The following is an 18,247-nucleotide window of genomic DNA, read 5'->3' as shown; positions in this document are numbered from 1 at the left end:
ATTAGGTTTTGTCCGCTCCAGAAAATTTCCATTTTAAGAACTTAACACATTTCATTTTTTTTCCAACAGAGGCCTTTATATCTTTGCTACCCGCAGACCAGAAACTATACTCAGCTGCCAGATGCTGTACTCAGATCCTTGCCATGTGGACCCTTCATGGGCCCTCCAATAACTGGGGTCTCTTACTTGAAAGGATATAGTCTCTTTTAAAGACATGCTGGATTAGGTTTTGTCCGCTCCAGAAAATTTCCATTTTAAGAACTTAACATCACCTAGTGTCCTGGTTAGCTTTAGCCCTCTCCCTGACCCAGTGTAGAATCATCTGAGAACCTCAACTGCAGAATTTCCTAGATCAGATTGGCCTGGGGGCATGTCTATAGGAGATTATCTGGATTAATTGATACAGGAAGGTCCAGCCCACTGTGGGAAGTGCCATCCCTAGACAGATAGTCCTGAGGAGTATAAGAAAGCTAGCTGAGTACAAGCCAGTTTGCTGGCCAGCTAGCAAGCAGCACCCTCCATGGTTTCTGCTATATTTCTTTGGCTGTGAAGTGAGTTCCTTGGTCAGAGGTAATTCTTTGTGGAATAGCAAGCAGTCCTGCCTTTAACTTCCCACTTTGAGTTCCTGCCCTGACTTCCCTCAGTAATGGACTGTGATCTGAAAGCCAAATAAACCCTTTCTCCCCATATGTGCCCCCCCCCTTTTTTTTTGAGACAGGGTCTCCCTGTAGCCCCAGCTCACTTGGAACTCAATATGTAGACCATACTGGTCTCATCTCACAGCCTCACAGCAATCCTCCTGCCTCTGCCTCTAGAGTGCTGGGACTAAAGGCATGTGCGACTACACTGGCCATGTTTGGCTTTTGTTCTCGGTGTTTAATCATGGTGACAGAATGAAACTAGAAAAACTGATTTGGGGCTTAATCATATTTCCTCAAAGCATTGGTTTCCATCTTCAGCAAAGGGAGAAATAATGCAACATCTTAAATTGTTTAGCATGCCTGAGAAGGCTCAGGAGTAGAGGCGATTGCCTACAGGTCTGACAAAGTGAGTTAGATCCCTGGATCTAGCTATGTAGCCAGAGAGAATGCCTGGAAATTTTGTTCGCTGACCTCCACAAGTGTGCCTGCTCTCTCCCTAAATACTGCAGGCAAGGGCCACCATACACGTTCTGCCCTAAAACAAGTACGTTTGTTTCAGAAAACAGGAGCAATGTATTTGGGATAATCTCATCACCTCTGCCCCACTGCAGATTTAAGCAGGGGAATAAAAGGCTGTAGAGTCTTCCTTTTTGTCCAATACCAACATAGCCAAGCACCTCGATTGCACATATTCATAGTAAGTCGCTGCTTTTTTTTCCCCCCCCCTCCTTCTAAGGAAGCTTAAGGATTTACCCTATGTCTCAATGATTAAGGTCCTCTCCCTATGAACCCGTGTTACTTGTCTAGTCCGACTTTTCTCTTTTCTCCCTTCTTTCCTTCACTGTCAGCATCCGACATCCTGATTCCAGGGTTTCCCGGGCAGCTTGGCTGCACCGACTTTCGGAAAAGCAACTCCAGTTCGATATTAGAATATCAAGATGAAACTTCTCTAAGGTTCTGGGGTTTCGCCTCTGCGGTGGGTGTGGTGTAGCCCTTCCCCTCCTTCTGCAGGCTGAGAAGGTTCCGGCCGGCTGGCGGCATCTTCCCCTCCCTGGAACCAGAGCAACTCCCGAGCCAAGCTCGCACAGCGCCCCCATAAGCCCCCGCGCCTCGGCTGTACGGCGGGGGTCTGCGCCAAGATGGCCGCGCCCACAGGAACTCTCCAAAGGGCGCCGCCATCGCAGTTGCGGGACCCTCTGAAGCCGCGCTGGGGTGGCCGCCATGTCGGCCTCCTACTCCAACCGAATCCTGACAAAGCCAGAGGCGGTGGGCCAGAGGAGGAGTACGGGAACAGCTGAAAAGGCCAGGCGTCCAAGGGAGATGGCTGGGTCCGAGCCCCCGGGTGGTGCCTCGGTGAGGGCGGTCATGGCTTGGGGGCGGTTTGGCTGTCAGTGATTGGAAGGTGACTGGAGGCTGTGAAGACGAGATTTGGGAATCTGGAGTCGATGTTAAAGGGTCTTGTGGGAGGTCAGTGTTCTGAGGGACCTAGGTCAGTGATATTAAGGGCCCGTGGGGTCAGGGATTGCTGTAGTTTTAAGAAACAGTGTTTTGAAGGATCTGCGGAGAGAGTGATGCTGGGGCTGGGGTGACGTCTGTGGCCATCACTGACCAGATCAGCAAGGAGGGCTTTGTGATGTGTCAGAGATGGGTAAGGGCTGTGAGGCTGAGGATTTAGAATGTGTGGGAGCCAAAGAGTGTTAGTAGCTGTGGAATTAAAGACTGGATTGTCACAGGGGCTGTGTTGAGATGTGGGGAGTTGGGTGATGGGAGTTTCTGAGGATCTGAGGTTGAGGCCTTGGGGGTCAGTGATGGTGGTGCTTGTGGAAGTCTGATTAGCCATGTCTTGGAGAGTCACTGGTTTGTGTGCTATAATGGGTTGTGGGGGAGCCTGGAGGCCAGTGGGGGGATAGTGGCTGGTGGGAAGTGGGGAGTCTATGTTGAGATGTGTATGGGAATGGTAGATGATTTGTAGTTCATCTGGGGGCAAAGGTAGTCAATGATAAGGTAGTGCCCAGGAGTCCTAACTGTTCTATTAGTGATGGGGTGATTGGGAGGATGAAAGGTCCTCTATGACACTGTGACTAGGATTCTGAGGTCAGGAATTTGTGAGATTGCAGAGTTTAGTGATGGAAGAATCTGTGAGGTCATTGTCTGGAGTTCTATGGAGGTTAGTGATGGTTCTGTGAAGAATAGTAACTGGGAGTTTCCATACATAGGGGAGGTTTGTGAGTTAGTGACTGATGAATACTTATCTACTTATCAGTATAACCATAGAAACAGACAGTGAGATGAACGCCTATTTTATGCCAGAGAGTGTTTTAAGTAGCAATATAGAGAGCCGGTTTCTCCTTTAATATCTTTACATTCTAAAAATTGGAACGAGACAATCAAAATATAAGTGTAAACAAGATAATTCCAGGCAGTAGTGCTATGAAGAAAGTAAAAGAGGGTAACATAGTAATGATTGATGTAAGGAGTGTGTGATTTTATCACTTAGTCCTGGGAAATCTTTTGAGGAAATGACAGCTGAATTGAGGGTAAAGGATGACAGGATGTGGCTATGCAGAGAACGGAAGAATGTTCAAGGAGGAATGTCAACTTCCAAAGCCTTGAGTTAGAAAACAGGAGGATTAATGTGGTTGGAGCATAGGCAGAGGGGAAGTAGAAAAAGATGAAATCAGAGTGGTAGAAGGTACTAGATCATGTAAGACCTTATTGGCTAGGGTCAGGATCCAGATTTTCTTCTAAATGAAATGTGTAAAAACCACTGGGTTTAAGCAAAGGAGTGATTTGCTGTGACTGATACTTCAAATAGATCATTGTGGCTACTCTGTGGAAGATGAACTACAGAGGCAAGAAGTCGTGTTAGAATACATCTGGACCTAGTAGGGCATGTTGATTTTTGAAAGAGCTTAAGAAATGGTTGAAGCAATCATTTACTTCATCTTTAAGGCACACAAGTCATGGTAAAAATTAAGACAGTCTCCTCTTGAGACCACCATAAAGAAGCAGGGTCCTTAGGAGACAGGTCGATTTTATTTAAAGCAAACAGACGAGGGAATGGAATGGCTCAAGAGACTGAGGGTGGAGTAGAGTTTCCTGACAGTGATGGTTTCTGTAATGACAACTGTTAGAGAGTTCTGTTGGTGTCAGTGATTGGAGCTTGATAGGATGAAGGATTTGGGGACATGGGGGATAGAGATCCATGGGGGATAGTGTTCTGTGGACTTCATAATTGACAAACCTGTGGGAGCAAGTAATTGGAAGGATCTGCTACTGTTTGGTGGTTGGGAGTTTGCTGGGATTGTCATTTTGGAATTAATCATGTGATTAAGGAGGCCTGTATGGACTCAGGGATCAGGAGGCCAATGACAGTCAATGTTGGGAATTATTAAGAATGCAAATTGGGGGCTGGAGAGCTGTTAACAGCTAGAGAGTCAGCTGTTAAGAGCACTCACTATTCTTGCAGAGGACCTGGGGTTCAGTTCCCAGCACCCACAGGATGGCTAACAACTATCCCTAACTCCATTTCCAGGGGGATCTGATACCCTCTTCTAACTTCCACGAGCATTATACACACGTGCATGTGCATACATGCAGGCAAAATACTGATACACATAAAATAAAAACAAATGTTTTAAAATGCAAACTGGAGGTCTGTGAGCTAGAGATTGATTAGTGACATGCATGTCATATATTGATGGTCTTCAGGGGGTGGATTGTATTTAAATGTTAAACATGTTTGAATGTGTATTTATCAATATCCAAATTCTCCAATAGCTTTATTGTCCTCCAGTCCCTTGCCTCAGTGAAAGAACTTTACTATGCTATCATTTTCCCCTTCCCACCAGCCACTCCCAGTAACATTTCTGCTTATTTTTGCAGTATGCTTCTTATTAAGGATATTTTCAAAATGGTTGTGTAAGCACCTTTACTTAAGTTTAACTAGACATTTTACTGGATTTATTATTCACATTTTTTTTCTTACAGGTTTAATCTTTGAATCTTTCAGTTTTTATTCTGATTCAGTTTTTCTTCAGTAAAAGATTCCTCCTTTTCCTTTCCTGCTTTCTTCATTTTTTCCTGCTTCTTTATTTCTAAATTATGGAGGTCATGCAGTTTCTGCATCCTTATATACCTTGCATCTTTTTTTTTTTTTTTTTTTTTTTGAGACAGGGTCTCCCCAAAGCTCCCAGCTCACCTGGAACTTATTATGTAGACCAGGCTGGCCTTGATCTCACAGAGATCTGCCTCCCTCTGCCTCCTGAGTGCTGGGATTAAAGGCCTGTACTACCACCATACCCAGCCCTGAAGTGTCCTTTTTAAAAAAAATTTTATATTTTATTTTATGTGTGTTAGTGTTTTGCCTGAATACGTCTATGCACCATGTGCATGCAATGCCCATGGAGACCAGAAGAGGGTGTCAGATCCCCTGGCACTGGAGTTACAGATGGTTGTGAGCTGCCATGTAGATGCTGGGAACTGAACCTGGGTCCTCTGCAAGGGCAGCCAATGCTCTTAGCCATCTCTCCAGCTTCCTACCTTTGTGGGTTTTTTTTCTTTTCTTTTTTTTTTTTGGAGACAGGGTCTCAAGACTCTAAGCTGGCCTTGAACTTAGTATGTATCAGAGAATGGCCTTCAACTTCTAATCTTCCTGCCCCCTTCCCCTGAATGCTAGGATTATAGGTGTGGGCTATCACATTGGTTTTATGCAGTGCTGGGGATCAAACTTAGGACTTGTGCATGCTGGGCAAGCACTATACCTACTGAGCTACATCCACAGAACAGTGTCTCTCTTTCACTTCTAAACGTAAATTAATTTTTTATTAATTATAAAATTCAAGTTTCAATTCTCCTATCTTAGAATTCTAAAACCTATAAAACTGTAGATTCTACTTCCTAGCCTTTTAGCATCCAATGTTGTAGAAGAAAAGAAAGACCGATTCTGGGCTGTTGCTGCTGCTGCTGCTGCTGCTGCTGTATTTGTGGTCTTTTTAATATTCATCTGATCATATCCTCATTCAGAATAGAGACATTCAAAATAGAGACATTTCTTTATATGTTTTTTTGTTTCTAAAAATGACACATAACCAAATCCTGGGGCTGGAGAGATGGCTCAGAGTTAAGAACACTCATTACTCTTTTTAAAAAATATTATATTTATTTTATGTGTATGCGTGTTTTGCCTGATTTGTGCAAGTGCACCTGTGTCATACAATGCCCATGGAAGATAGAAGAGGCTGTTGGATCCCCTGGAAGTGGAGTTACAGACAGTTGTTAGCTATCATGTAGGTGTTGGGAATCGAACCCAGGTCTTCTGCAAGAACAATTTGTGTTCTTAACTGCTGAGCTATCTGTCCTGTCCCACTCATTGCTCTTGAAGAGAGTCTGAGTTTTGTTCCTAGTATTCACATGGCAGCTAAAACCTGTCTTCTGTAAATCTAGTTCCAGGGGATCTGATACCCTTTTCTGGCCTCTACAGACATTGCATGACACAAGTGTACTTACATACGTGCAGGCAAAATATTCATATCATTTACAATTTTAAAAAAACAGCAACAACAACAAAAAAATCAGGAGAAAATGTATCCTTCATAGCAGTATGGACAAAAGTGACGATGTCAAGGTAAAACAAATTACCTTGTTCAAATCACGCACATGAAGAATTAAGGAGTACTAGACTGAACAATAATATTACAGAGGTCAGTAACATTCAAAGATGTGACTCTGGCTTTTACCCAGAAGGAATGGGAAGAGCTGGAACCTGCCCAGAAGAATTTGCACAAGGAAGTGATGCAGAAGAACTACAGCAGTGTAGCCTCGATGGGTAAGGACAGTTCCCTCATCACCCAGAATGTATTCACTGTGATCCCTTCTTCCTAAAGTCCTTGAGAAATTTGCCCTAGATTTTTTTTTGTGGGTCACAGAATTTTAATCCCTGTTAGGTATTAGAGAGGACACTTGTGCCATTGCCTACAAAATGGAAGTCTACTCTGTTGAGGTACATGTTGTCCGTATTGTGAAATATCAGAAGTCATGTATGTGTTAGCCTTGAAGGGCCCTGAAGGGTACACCTTAGGCCCAGTTCCTGGGATGGTTGTTCTAACATTCATTTCTATCATTTCTTGTGAACAGAAAATCAAGATTCCAAACCGGATATGATCTCTAAGTTGGAAAAAGGAGAAAAGCCACGGCTGGGGAAAGAGAAAAAACACAAACAAAGTGGCCCGAACAAAATAGCAAGACCCAAGCAAATGGGAGCCAGTGGAAGTAAGTTTTCAGTTTCTTGATGGTAACTCTGGAATTCTTCAACCAATAACTTATTTGGAAATTCTTTTTAGGGCTGTAGATACAGCTCAGTGTTTGAGTGAGCTTGTGCAAAGACCTAGATTCAACCCCAGCCTTCAAAATAATATATTTTTTTTCTCTTAAAGATCCCAGACCATTTTTTCTTAACCAGAGAATATTTCAAAAAATACTTTGAATCTCCCAGGGGAACAAAGTTCAAACTACAGAGATTTCCTAACCTTGGAGATTCTATTATCTCTTCTATGAACCTGTCCACACGAGAGGTTCACTGTAGTCGTAGCTAGTATTTCTTACGGAAATTTGATTTTACCGCTTGTATCTGTCAGCTAAAATGAAGTGTTGCTCCATAGGGAATGATCACTATTATAATAAGAAAGTTTTATTTCTTACTCAAACTCTAATTCTAGCCCACATGACTTTCATTTGGGGCCCTGTGCTGAAAAAGCACTTCCTATTTGGCAAATTCTTGTTTTATGGCAGAAGGAGAAAAGGGTAAGCAGAAGCACATGGTCACTCCACTGCTTGGAAGGATAAGTATCTATTTCAGCTCACACTGAATAGTCAGAGCAAGCCACCTGACCATTCCTGAGTTCAAAGGGGATAGGAATGCATAATCTTCCCACAGGAAGAGGTGCCACAATTCAAATGCCATGCCGCTAGAGGGCTGGAGAGGCATGATCCTTCCCTAGGGAACAGTAATACAGTCTGTCATTTCTGAATGAATTTCTGGGTGATGCTCCTATGTCAGATGATTTTGTTTTCTTCCATTCACTGTGAAATGCCCAATACCTGTGTTCTGTGAGACAATATCATGTCCATTTGGCCCTTAATCCTTGTAGTCAAAGTGCTTACTTTCGAATGCATATTTTAAACTTTTGATTAACATGAAATTCTTGCCCATGTTATTATACCACTTGAATTGGCTCTGACCTTATCTCTTGTTTTGTTTTGTGTTAAATATTTTCTTTATTATTTTTATTTTATGTGTATAAGTGTATTGCCTGCATGTATGTGAGTGCACCTGTGTCATGCAATGCCACGGAGGTCAGAAGAGGGCTTCAGATTCCCCTGGAACTGGAGTTAAGGACAGTTCGTAGCTACCATGTGGGTGCTGGGAATTGAACCCGGGTCCTCTGCAAGAGCAGTCAGTGCTCTTAAACGCTGAGCCATCTCTCCAGCCCCTTGTTTTGTTTTTAACCATTTACCCACCATTTACTTTGCTGATTTCCCTAAGGTTATGTCTTCGACTCCATGTTCTTTTCCTCTTTTGTATTTCCCTCAAAAAGATAGTCCATTATGCAAATACAGCTACTGGTAGCTTCTAAATGGATGTTTCTTAATTCCTTTGTCTTGTACTTGCCCTGGAGCTGCTTATCGGGCAGACTTTCTTTAGGAGTCAGAAATGGAATGTTCTAGCTTTCTTTATAAATTAGAGTTTCTTTTCACCTCCCTATTTTTGTCAGGCTCTATTCTAATTTTAGGCCTGTCTCCCATGAGTTACTGTCCTCTAGTCATATCCTGTTTGTTTTTTCTTAGTTCTCCCTGGCATTATATGAATCAGGTTAATCTTACCCTTAAGTTCTTCTAGTTCTTAGGAGGATTTATTGAGTCCATGTTTTTTTTTTTTCTAATTCATCTTAGATGTTACCACCAAATATTAACTATTCAGTGATTATTTATGCCACTACAATCCTCCAATTAGTAGGTCTGGTATATCTTTTAGTTTCCTCTGATTCTGATTCATCTTCAGATCTCATGAAATTTCCTGAAACCAGAGGGAATTCTTCAAATAACTCATGAAGAGGCCTCAGGAAGTTTCTGGTCTCTCCATTAGTGGCTCAACTTTTGGCCATTCTGACTTCTCTTGATGATACTTAGTGTTACAACTGAAAAAATAATCCTAGGACATTTATCATTGCTAGAATGACATGTCTTGGTTCCTGCATAGTACTTTGAGGCTCTTTAGGGAAAGAATATTCCTTTCTCTCCAATGGTTTACTGGGCCTAGTGAGCTCCATGCTCAAGCTTCTGAAGTTTACACCTAGTTTAATTTAAAATTGATGCTCTAGTTGCTATCTCACATTCAGAAATGCTTCTAGCCTTAATCAAATGCTCTGTCATATCCAACTCTGTTCAGTGTGATCCTGTTACATACTGGTACTCTAGTTCACATTCTGTTCTTTTCCTTCATAGTGAATTTTTCTTTTCATGCTTTCTATCTTTATGCAGGTAGGTGGGTGTCAGTTCTGACAACTTAGTCCATCATTTAAAAAAATTTGTTATAGGGTTGGGGAGATGACTCAGTCAGTAAAGTGCTTGCCACACAAACACAAAGACATGAATTCAGATACTCAGTCACCATCTAAAAAGCCAGGTTTGGCGGTACACAACACACCTATAATCCTAGCACTGGGGAAGTGGAGACAGGACCCCTAGGACTTGCTGGTCAACCAGTCTAGCCAATCAGTGAGCTCTGAGTTCAGTGAGAACGCCTGTTCCAAAAAATAAGGTGGAGAAATAATTAAAGAAGACATCTGATATCAACCTCTGGTTGTGCCTGAGCACACACATGTGTACACTTACATGTAAACATGCACACACACAGTTTTAATGTTACATGTCAAGTAGACAGGTATAAGTTTTGAACTCTTTCTTCCAAAGAGGGAAATTTGGTCCTATCCCCATCATCATTGTTCATGGGAAGACTTGGCCTTGTCATGCTGCCTGAAAGGTCCTGTTGAGCTCTATCTCAGGGTGCTGCATCTCTTAGGATTCTCTAAACAAGAAAGGAGCCAACAATTCTACTTCTCTAGGTAGAGAAGGCCTTATTATTGCTATACTTTCAAAAAGTAATTTTATTTTCCCTTGGAACCAAGTATCTTAAATGTCCTTCATAAAAGTGAGCATCTGTCCTCTATTCAAATACCCTTATTTTCTTCCTGTAATATTCCTTTACTACAGAGGTGGTTATATATGTGTCTCTCTTTGAATCTTTTAAATTCTTTTGAAATCTTTTAAATTCTTTTGAATCTTTTAAATTCTTACCCTTGAAGCCCCCCCTCTCCAAATTTCTGTGCAGAAAATGGAAAAAGGCCACCTCCAAATAGACCCAGCTACAAAGTTTATAGGTTTTCTTTTTTTTCTCTCTCTCTTTTGGCTTTTTTGAGACAGGGTCTCCTTGTAGCCCCAACTGGCCTCGAACTCACTATGTAACCAGGCTGGCCTCAATTTCACAGAGCTCTGCCTGCCTCTGCCTTGTGAGTGTTGGGATTAAAGGTGTGTACCACCATGTCCAGTTTAGCGTTTTTTTTTTTTCTTTTTGGTTTATAGGTTTTCACACGTAGTATCCATACCTAGCTAACAAAAGTCTTTGAATTTCAACCCCAAATTCTTAGAAGAAAGTATATTATTGAACTATCAAAGACTTAATATTTACCATAGTCTAATAATTGCTTCCAGATAGAAGTTGGATCATATAGTACAATCATGGCTACCTATACCTGTCAGTGTGAGTGGTGGTCTTAGAGAAGAGAAACAGTATTTAAGAAAATATCTCAAAGTGTGTAATTGGGTACTATATGGGAGAAAAAATGTGAACAAGTACTTTGAACTGGGGCTAAATTTAAAACAGACATTGACAGTTAGAATGGTCCAACAAGAACAAAGGTGTACACTAGATGGCAAACTTGGAAAACAAGTGTGCTTGCATACTGTGTATCTAGGTGTATAAAATTTGTTTCTCAAGCTAATTGCTGGGAATTCCATGACTTTGTAAAGGCATTAGGGAATTAGAGGAACTATAGGGTAGTTTGTTGTTTAGTACAAAGTATCCTTGTTTTGTTGTTCATGTGAATGGGAGCAGTGGAACACCCTTTCCTGCTTATTGCCCGTTTCCTGTGAGCTCTTCAGTTATCCTTGGTAGACACATAATCTTTAGTTAATTTATGTTAGCTAGCTTTATTCAGTAGAGAAAATTATGAAAAAAAAAGATGTGGGTATATCTCATAACTTAAAGGCCCATACTTTAGCTAGACCTCACAGGAACTACAGCTGGCAACTTGGAGGTCACTGGAAATTGAAATTATGCAGTGTTCTTGAGGACAAACAGTCTACATTTCTTCTTCTTTCTATGTGTCTATGCTTCATTTTTTTTGTACTGAAGAGATTTTCATTTACATAGGAAAATATGGCTTTAATATTACTTACCTTATACCATCTTAAAATTTAATCACTTTGGAGAGACTATCCAATAATGGCTTGCTATGTAGTCCAGGCTAACCTCAAATTTGTGAAAATCCTCCTGTTTCACCTCCTGAGTGCTGGCATGTGCCACCATACCTAACACAATCTCAAATTCTTTTAACCTAATTCATTCTGTGTTCAGTGCTGCTTTTGTTTACTTCATCTTCTATCCTAGGTTATAAGGTCCTATTTCTAAATAGGAAATTTCTAAATAGAACAGTCAAATCTGTTCATAATGACTACTGTCAGTTTTCTTTCCCTGATCTTACTACAGCTTTATCCCCCTCAAGTCCAAGAGGATAGGAACATTTTGTTCTTGATATTTTTTTCACATGGTCATATTACAAATATTCAACCCCAAACAAGGTATTTCTTTATAAATCTTATAAAGAATTTCAGTGAGAGTGCAAAAATTCACAAGAATGTCTCATTGAATTCTATTTTAGAAGAAATCCAGCAAGATGAGGAGCAGATCGAGGAAAAACAGAAATCTCAAAGCAAACTCATTAGAGAAGCTACAATCAAGAAGAAAACTTCAACGAGTAAGAAAAGCAATGAGTGTGGTTTGTTGGGGAAAAAAAATATCAGCACAAAACATGTTCCTTCAAAAAAAAGACTTCTTAAATTTGAATCACATGGAAAGACCTTGAAACAGAATTTAGATTTACCTGATCAGATAAAAAAATATGCAAAAAAGAAACCTGATATAGCCAAAGAACACAGGAAATCATTCAGCCATAGCTTATCTGTTGCAAAGAAAGATGAAAATTCACCTGGAAAGAAATGTGAAAAATTACCCAACAATAGGTCATCTGGTAAGTGTGACAAAAATCAAACTGGCAAGAAATGTGAGAAATTATGCCGCCATAGCTCATCCTATACTAAGCAAGACAAAATTCAAGCAGGAGAGAAATGTGAGAAATCATCTAGACAGTCTTCATCTCCTAAACCTGACAAAGCTCCAGCTTCTTTGAAACCTTATGAATGTAATCAGTGTGGGAAGGTTCTCAGTCATAAACAAGGACTCATTGACCATCAAAGGATTCATACTGGCGAGAAACCATATGAGTGTAATGAATGTGGGATAGCCTTTAGCCAGAAATCCCACCTTGTTGTACATCAGAGAACTCACACTGGAGAAAAACCATATGAGTGTGTCCAGTGTGGTAAAGCTCATGGTCATAAACATGCCCTTACTGACCATCTAAGAATTCATACTGGGGAAAAGCCCTATGAATGTACTGAATGTGGGAAAACCTTCAGACATAGCTCAAACCTTATGCAACATGTGAGATCTCATACAGGTGAGAAGCCTTATGAGTGTAAGGAATGTGGCAAATCCTTTAGGTATAACTCCTCTCTTACTGAACATGTGAGAACTCACACAGGTGAAATACCATATGAATGTAATGAATGTGGCAAAGCCTTTAAGTATAGCTCATCCTTGACTAAACATATGCGAATTCATACAGGTGAGAAACCATTCGAATGTAATGAATGTGGAAAAACTTTCAGCAAAAAGTCACATCTAATTATACATCAAAGAACTCATACAAAAGAGAAACCTTATAAATGTGATGAATGTGGAAAGGCCTTTGGACATAGCTCATCTCTTACTTACCACATAAGAACTCATACAGGTGATTGTCCCTTTGAATGTAATCAATGTGGGAAGGCCTTTAAGCAAATTGAAGGCCTTACTCAACATCAGAGAGTTCATACTGGAGAGAAACCCTATGAATGTGTTGAATGTGGGAAAGCCTTCAGTCAGAAGGCACACCTCATTGTACATCAACGAACTCATACAGGGGAGAAACCCTTTGAATGTAATGAATGTGGAAAAGCATTCAATGCAAAATCACAACTTGTTATACATCAAAGATCCCACACTGGAGAGAAGCCCTATGAATGCAATGAATGTGGGAAGTCCTTCAAACAAAATGCATCTCTTACCAAACATATGAAAATTCATTCAGAAGAACAATCTCATGAGGAAAATTAATCTAGAAAATCTGATAACTTTTGTTTAACCCTAGAGATGTCCTCAACTTGAGTGTTAGAAAATCTTTATCAGGAAGTCACCTTAGAGAATATGAATAGATAATCTTTATATAAAAGGAGTGGATGGAAATAAAATTTAAACTTGATCCTAAACCTTTTACAGAAATACTGTATTTTTACAATTATTATAAATGATTTACATGTTTAGATTAAAATATGAAACTTTAAAAATTGTGAATAAGGAGCTGGAGACATAGCTTAGTAAAGTGTTTGTTATGCAAGCATGAGGACCTGAATTCCATCCCTATAACTCATGTAAAAAGCTCAACATGGTGGCATGTGCTTTTAAACCCAGCATTGGGGTGGTGGAGACAGGAGGATCCTTGGGACTATTTGGCCAGCCAGCAGAGCCTGATTGGCAAGCCCAGTTTGCAATGAGAAAACCTGTCTTGAAACACAAGGCAGAGGGTTCCTGAGGTTGACCTTCGGCCTTCACATACATGTGCACATATACATGTATACCCCCCACATAATACACACAAAATAAAGATTGTGAATAAATTGATTAATCAGAGCAGTAAAGAAACATGTAAAATATGCCGCAATTCATGAGTTATTTGGGTGCCATGTACTTACGCACCATAACTAGAATTCAGTTTTCATATGTACTTCCTTGTGAACAGTGTGGACATCTTTGATATCACTAGCTTTTTTTGTTAATGTCTGTATTAACTTCTGTATCAGTAAAAAACTTTAAAAGTGAGTTTTATTTACCTAAAAATTGTTAATAAGACATTTTTAGAAAGTGAGAAAAAAAGCAGCTGAAATAAATTTGCTGGTAGGAAATGATGCCCAAAGTAAGTGTAGAAAAAGTAAATCCTGAACCACACATATAGTGTGTTCCCATTGTATCCAACAGGGGGGTATGTTTGCCCTGTATTTCTTTGCCTTTGTATGCATGTATGTATGTACATATTTATACCCACATATTTGTATATGAATACATTTGATTTTAGAAAAATCTAGAAGAAATTTCGTGGCTGCCACTAAACACAGGAGTACAGGATTGAGGTCTGAAATTTTTATCATGTTACATGTATTATATTCACAATTAAAACATATGCATAAATCAATGCTGTTCAAAAATATTGCTGAGTCCATTCCACAGGATTGTTTGACAAAATAACATAGTTTCTATACTCATTTATGAATGATGAATTTGAGGTATATGTTATAACTTGATATTGAATTTGTAGACTTTATCTATTGAACACAGATTCTTTCATTAACATACAGCTGTGATAGTGCTTTGTTTATTTGTTATTAAAAACTAAAGATGAATTGTGATTGCCATCTCTCCATTTTATCTCATATTCAGAGTATTAACACACAAATGCCAGAGTCAGGGATTTCAAATGTATCACGGCCAATGCTTCTAAACACTTTTCTTGCCCAGTAGCAGATACTGTTGATGGATCACCGTTAGATTTAGGAGGGCAGAAAAGGAAGGAGTTTAAAGTTTAGAAATAAGAGTCAGAGCCAGACCTGCAACAGACAGGAATGTGCTCCCTGGATTCAGGAAGCCCAGCAAAGGGCTGATAGCTTTATCTCAAGGAATGATTATTTGCAAACTGAAGAGGGAGCAGTCTGGTCTTATATAGGAACTCTGCCATACACAGCTGCAAGAGTTAACTCTGTGCCAGGGTCTGGTGTCCTTGAGGGTCTCTTTTCTGAAGATTATTTGCTCAGTCAGATGGATGAGTTATGTATAGCACTAAAGGAGACAGGTGGGCTCCACAGTCTCTCTCAGTCCAGGGAGTGACCAGTTGATAAGGCTTGAGCAAGGCCAGACTGCCAATTTAGGGCCAGCTAACCACTCTAAGGAATTTATGTCTTTATGGCCTCCTCTAATGAAGCTTATGGCTCTCCTGAAATTCACATATTCTATCAATCACTGTGCTTTTTCCAAGTGAACCTGGAGTCCACTTCAGAATACTTGTCAAGCATGCATTTCTGAAGGTACTATGAATCAATATGACTTTGTGCAGGAGACCTGTTTGCCATTGCATACCTGGATTTTTTTTTAACTCTTGAATCATATATTAAAAAAATACATGAATTGCTTTAAAATTTGTTACAGTAAAAACCATGACGTATCACAAAAATACTATTATAAATTATTTTAGTACATCCTGATATGTAATATTGGAAATATATAATATTTTCTCCAGTTACTGTAGCACACACTTGTAATCCCAGCACTCAGGAATATTGTTGAGTTTGAGGTAAAATGGGAATATACAGACCTATCTCACCTCCTTTAGCCAAAAAGAAAATATTTGGCCTGTATTCTACCTTTTCTGTTTTCAGAGCATAGTCGCTGTATTTATTTCTCAGAACAGACACAGTCCAACAACTAGAACTTGTCTAGTTCTCTTCAGTTCTGTCCAGTAAATATTTCACCTACATAGTAGTCTAATGTAATGGTAGGCCCTAAACAAATATGTAATTAAATCTTATCTGCAAATATTCCTTATTCTTGTTCTTGCATTCCTAAGTTCCTCATTTCAGAGAATAATAAAGTATAAATATGGACAAATGAAAATGTGTGTGTGTGTGTGTGTGTGTGTGTGTATACATTCACATGTGTGTGTTGAAGGATTGCCTCATGGATATTATGCCCCAATTTCCAAATAACTTCTTTGCTCTTAGGAGAAGAAAGTGCAATGTGAAAGCTAGTTCCATCAGTAATTTCTTGCCAAGTGGAAGTCTGGCACTATGCACAGAATGTGTTATCATTATCCAGAGCTGTAGAAAACCTGCACCTTTGAGAAGGATAAAACAGCTGTAGGTTATGGCTATTTGAGTTTCTATACCTCTTGAAGAACCCATAATAATGCCATACCTAGGATAATCAGAAGTCTAGCAATATATGAACAGTAATAATACTGCAAACTATTCTGTGTAATAAAAGTTTAGCATTGGTAAGAAAATGATTTCTAAAGAACTAGATGCTGGTTCAGCAGGTAAAGTGCTTGTTATGTGAGCATGAGGACATGAGTTGGGGTCCCCAGCAACCAGAGAAACCAGGCATGATGGCACATGTCTGTAACTTCAGTGCTAGAGGTACAGTGACAGGTGGATTCTGGAGTGCTTAGTGTCTAGTCAGTCTGCCAAAATGGTGAGCTCCAGGTTCAATGAGAGACCCTCAAAATGAAAAGAGGTGGAGTAATAGAGGATGTCAACCTCTGGCTTCTCTTCATGTATGTGAAGGCAAGTGCATCTGAGCATACTTGCATACACCATACCTAGGAATACACCACAGCACGCACACACACAGAGAAACTATGTAAGCATTTGGGGGGGGGGGACACCAATGATCTACAAACTTGTGTATATCAAAATTGCCTGAAGGTTTTGTTAGAGCACTGACTTTTGAAATACAAATTCTTGGACCCCACCACAGATTTATTAGCTCAGAAATTCCAGAACTTGTTCTTTCATTTTCTTTCTGCAACCCAGACCAGAGAGGAACAGGCCATTTCCCTACTGTTCGTGAGCCATATAAATTATATATCTCTACATATACACTACACACACATATATATGTATATATATACACATACACACATACACACACACACACACACACACACATATATATATATGAACCATTTCTCTTGCTATACAAAGTGGACGGTCAGGTGTATTACCTGAAGCTCTGTGCATTGGAAAGGTTTTACCTCACCACTGTCCCTGAGGCGAGGCCAAAGTACAACGACCATTCATTTCAACTAATATTTGTATACCAGACCAGCCCACATGTAAGAGTGCTCCAGGTTTCTCCCTCTAGAGTTAATTCAGAATTCTTTAAATAGTTGCAGATATGAGCTAAGAGGGGGTTCTGATGTATCAAAGGCAAATGAACACTGTGCTATCATGTATCTTTGTGGTGTACAAGTTTCCTCTGAACTAAAACATTCCATCCTGGAGGGAAGCTCACTCAGACTCAGGAAGTTCTAAGGAGTGACTCCTTACTGGGAAATAAACAACTCACCAGTCTCAGGAAACCCCTGAAACTTGCCAGATGCTTCCTCCAAGATTGTGTAAGCAGTAAGTAGTGACTACTGAGAAAGAAGACTCTGACTTGTTGAGCTGCCTATAAGTCCTGTGGAGAATTCCAGAGTTCCAGCTTTTATGAGATATCACCCATGCTGGAATGGGCTTTCAGTGATGAAGCTGCCTTTGAGTCATCTATTCTCCTGTAAGTAGCCTCTCACCCATATAGCTTGTAAGTAATCCTAATAAAGTCATTGGTTCGCCAAAGTAGACTTTGGTGGCACCATTACCTTGGTCTGTCATTGGTTCTTTATGTGGGGTGAGTAGATGTTTGCTTATGTCTCTCTAGGAAAAGTGTCACACAGCAGTCTTCCATTCACCTCTGAAAGGTCTACCTCAACACTTAAAATAAGTTGAATTTCAACATGAGTTTTGGAGGTGACATTTAAAGCATTGTATATAGAAATTTCCACTAGCCTTGTTTCAGAATCCCAGGAGCCCATGTTGTGATTTGTATTATGTTTATTTTGTGTGTGTGTGTGTGTGTGTGTGCGCGCACGCGTGTGTGTGTCTCCCAGGAAGATTGTGAATTTGAGGCCAGTGTGCTCTGCATAGTTGTTGAATGTAAGGAATGTCAAGGATGCCTGAGCTAAAAAAAAAAAAAAAAAAGGAAAAAGAAAAGGGAACACAATTTGAGCTGTCTTGGCAGGGAAATTTTTACTTCTTCAGGAGGCGCATAGCAGCATAGCAGGTATGAGCAAGCATACTAAGCCAGCAGTGGTCTGCTGGTATTTTATTCCTAATGCAGGGGGAACTCTTATCCTTATTCTGCTTGGCTGAGTCCAAAGGTGTACAGTCTAACTCCCAGTTAGTACATTAGTGCAAGAAGGGAGATGTGGAGAGCTACAGGGGTAATTGGAGTTGGAAAGTCCCTAACTTTCTTTGTGGGTTTGACACTTAGTCTTGGGTGTAACCTTGAAAGTTTATCATTCTGA

General features: G+C 40.2%; 1 protein-coding gene across 8 annotated transcripts; it reads left to right on the top strand.

Annotated features, from left to right (window-relative positions):
- Positions 1-1,771: 1,771 nt before the first annotated feature.
- Zfp37 (ZFP37 zinc finger protein) lies at positions 1,772-15,783 on the top strand. 8 transcript variants are annotated; one of them, XM_017797632.2, is made up of 4 exons: positions 1,772-1,994; positions 6,387-6,468; positions 6,777-6,911; positions 11,639-15,783. In XM_017797632.2, exons 1-4 carry the CDS (start codon positions 1,863-1,865, stop codon positions 13,192-13,194), a joined length of 1,905 nt encoding a protein of 634 aa, XP_017653121.1. In that variant the 5' UTR covers positions 1,772-1,862; the 3' UTR covers positions 13,195-15,783. The 8 variants fall into 8 exon arrangements, with proteins under 8 accessions (XP_017653121.1, XP_008829362.1, XP_017653128.1 ...); XM_008831140.3 differs by having other exon boundaries at positions 6,384-6,468; XM_017797636.2 differs by having other exon boundaries at positions 1,972-2,108; positions 6,384-6,468.
- Positions 15,784-18,247: the final 2,464 nt, after the last annotated feature.

This window comes from Nannospalax galili, unplaced genomic scaffold (assembly GCF_000622305.1).
Source record: "Nannospalax galili isolate Female #2095 unplaced genomic scaffold, S.galili_v1.0 scaffold1255, whole genome shotgun sequence".
In the NCBI taxonomy this organism is placed as follows: domain Eukaryota; kingdom Metazoa; phylum Chordata; class Mammalia; order Rodentia; family Spalacidae; genus Nannospalax; species Nannospalax galili.
Note: the sequence above shows the minus strand (reverse complement) of the source record. Positions and strands in the feature narration are given on the sequence as shown.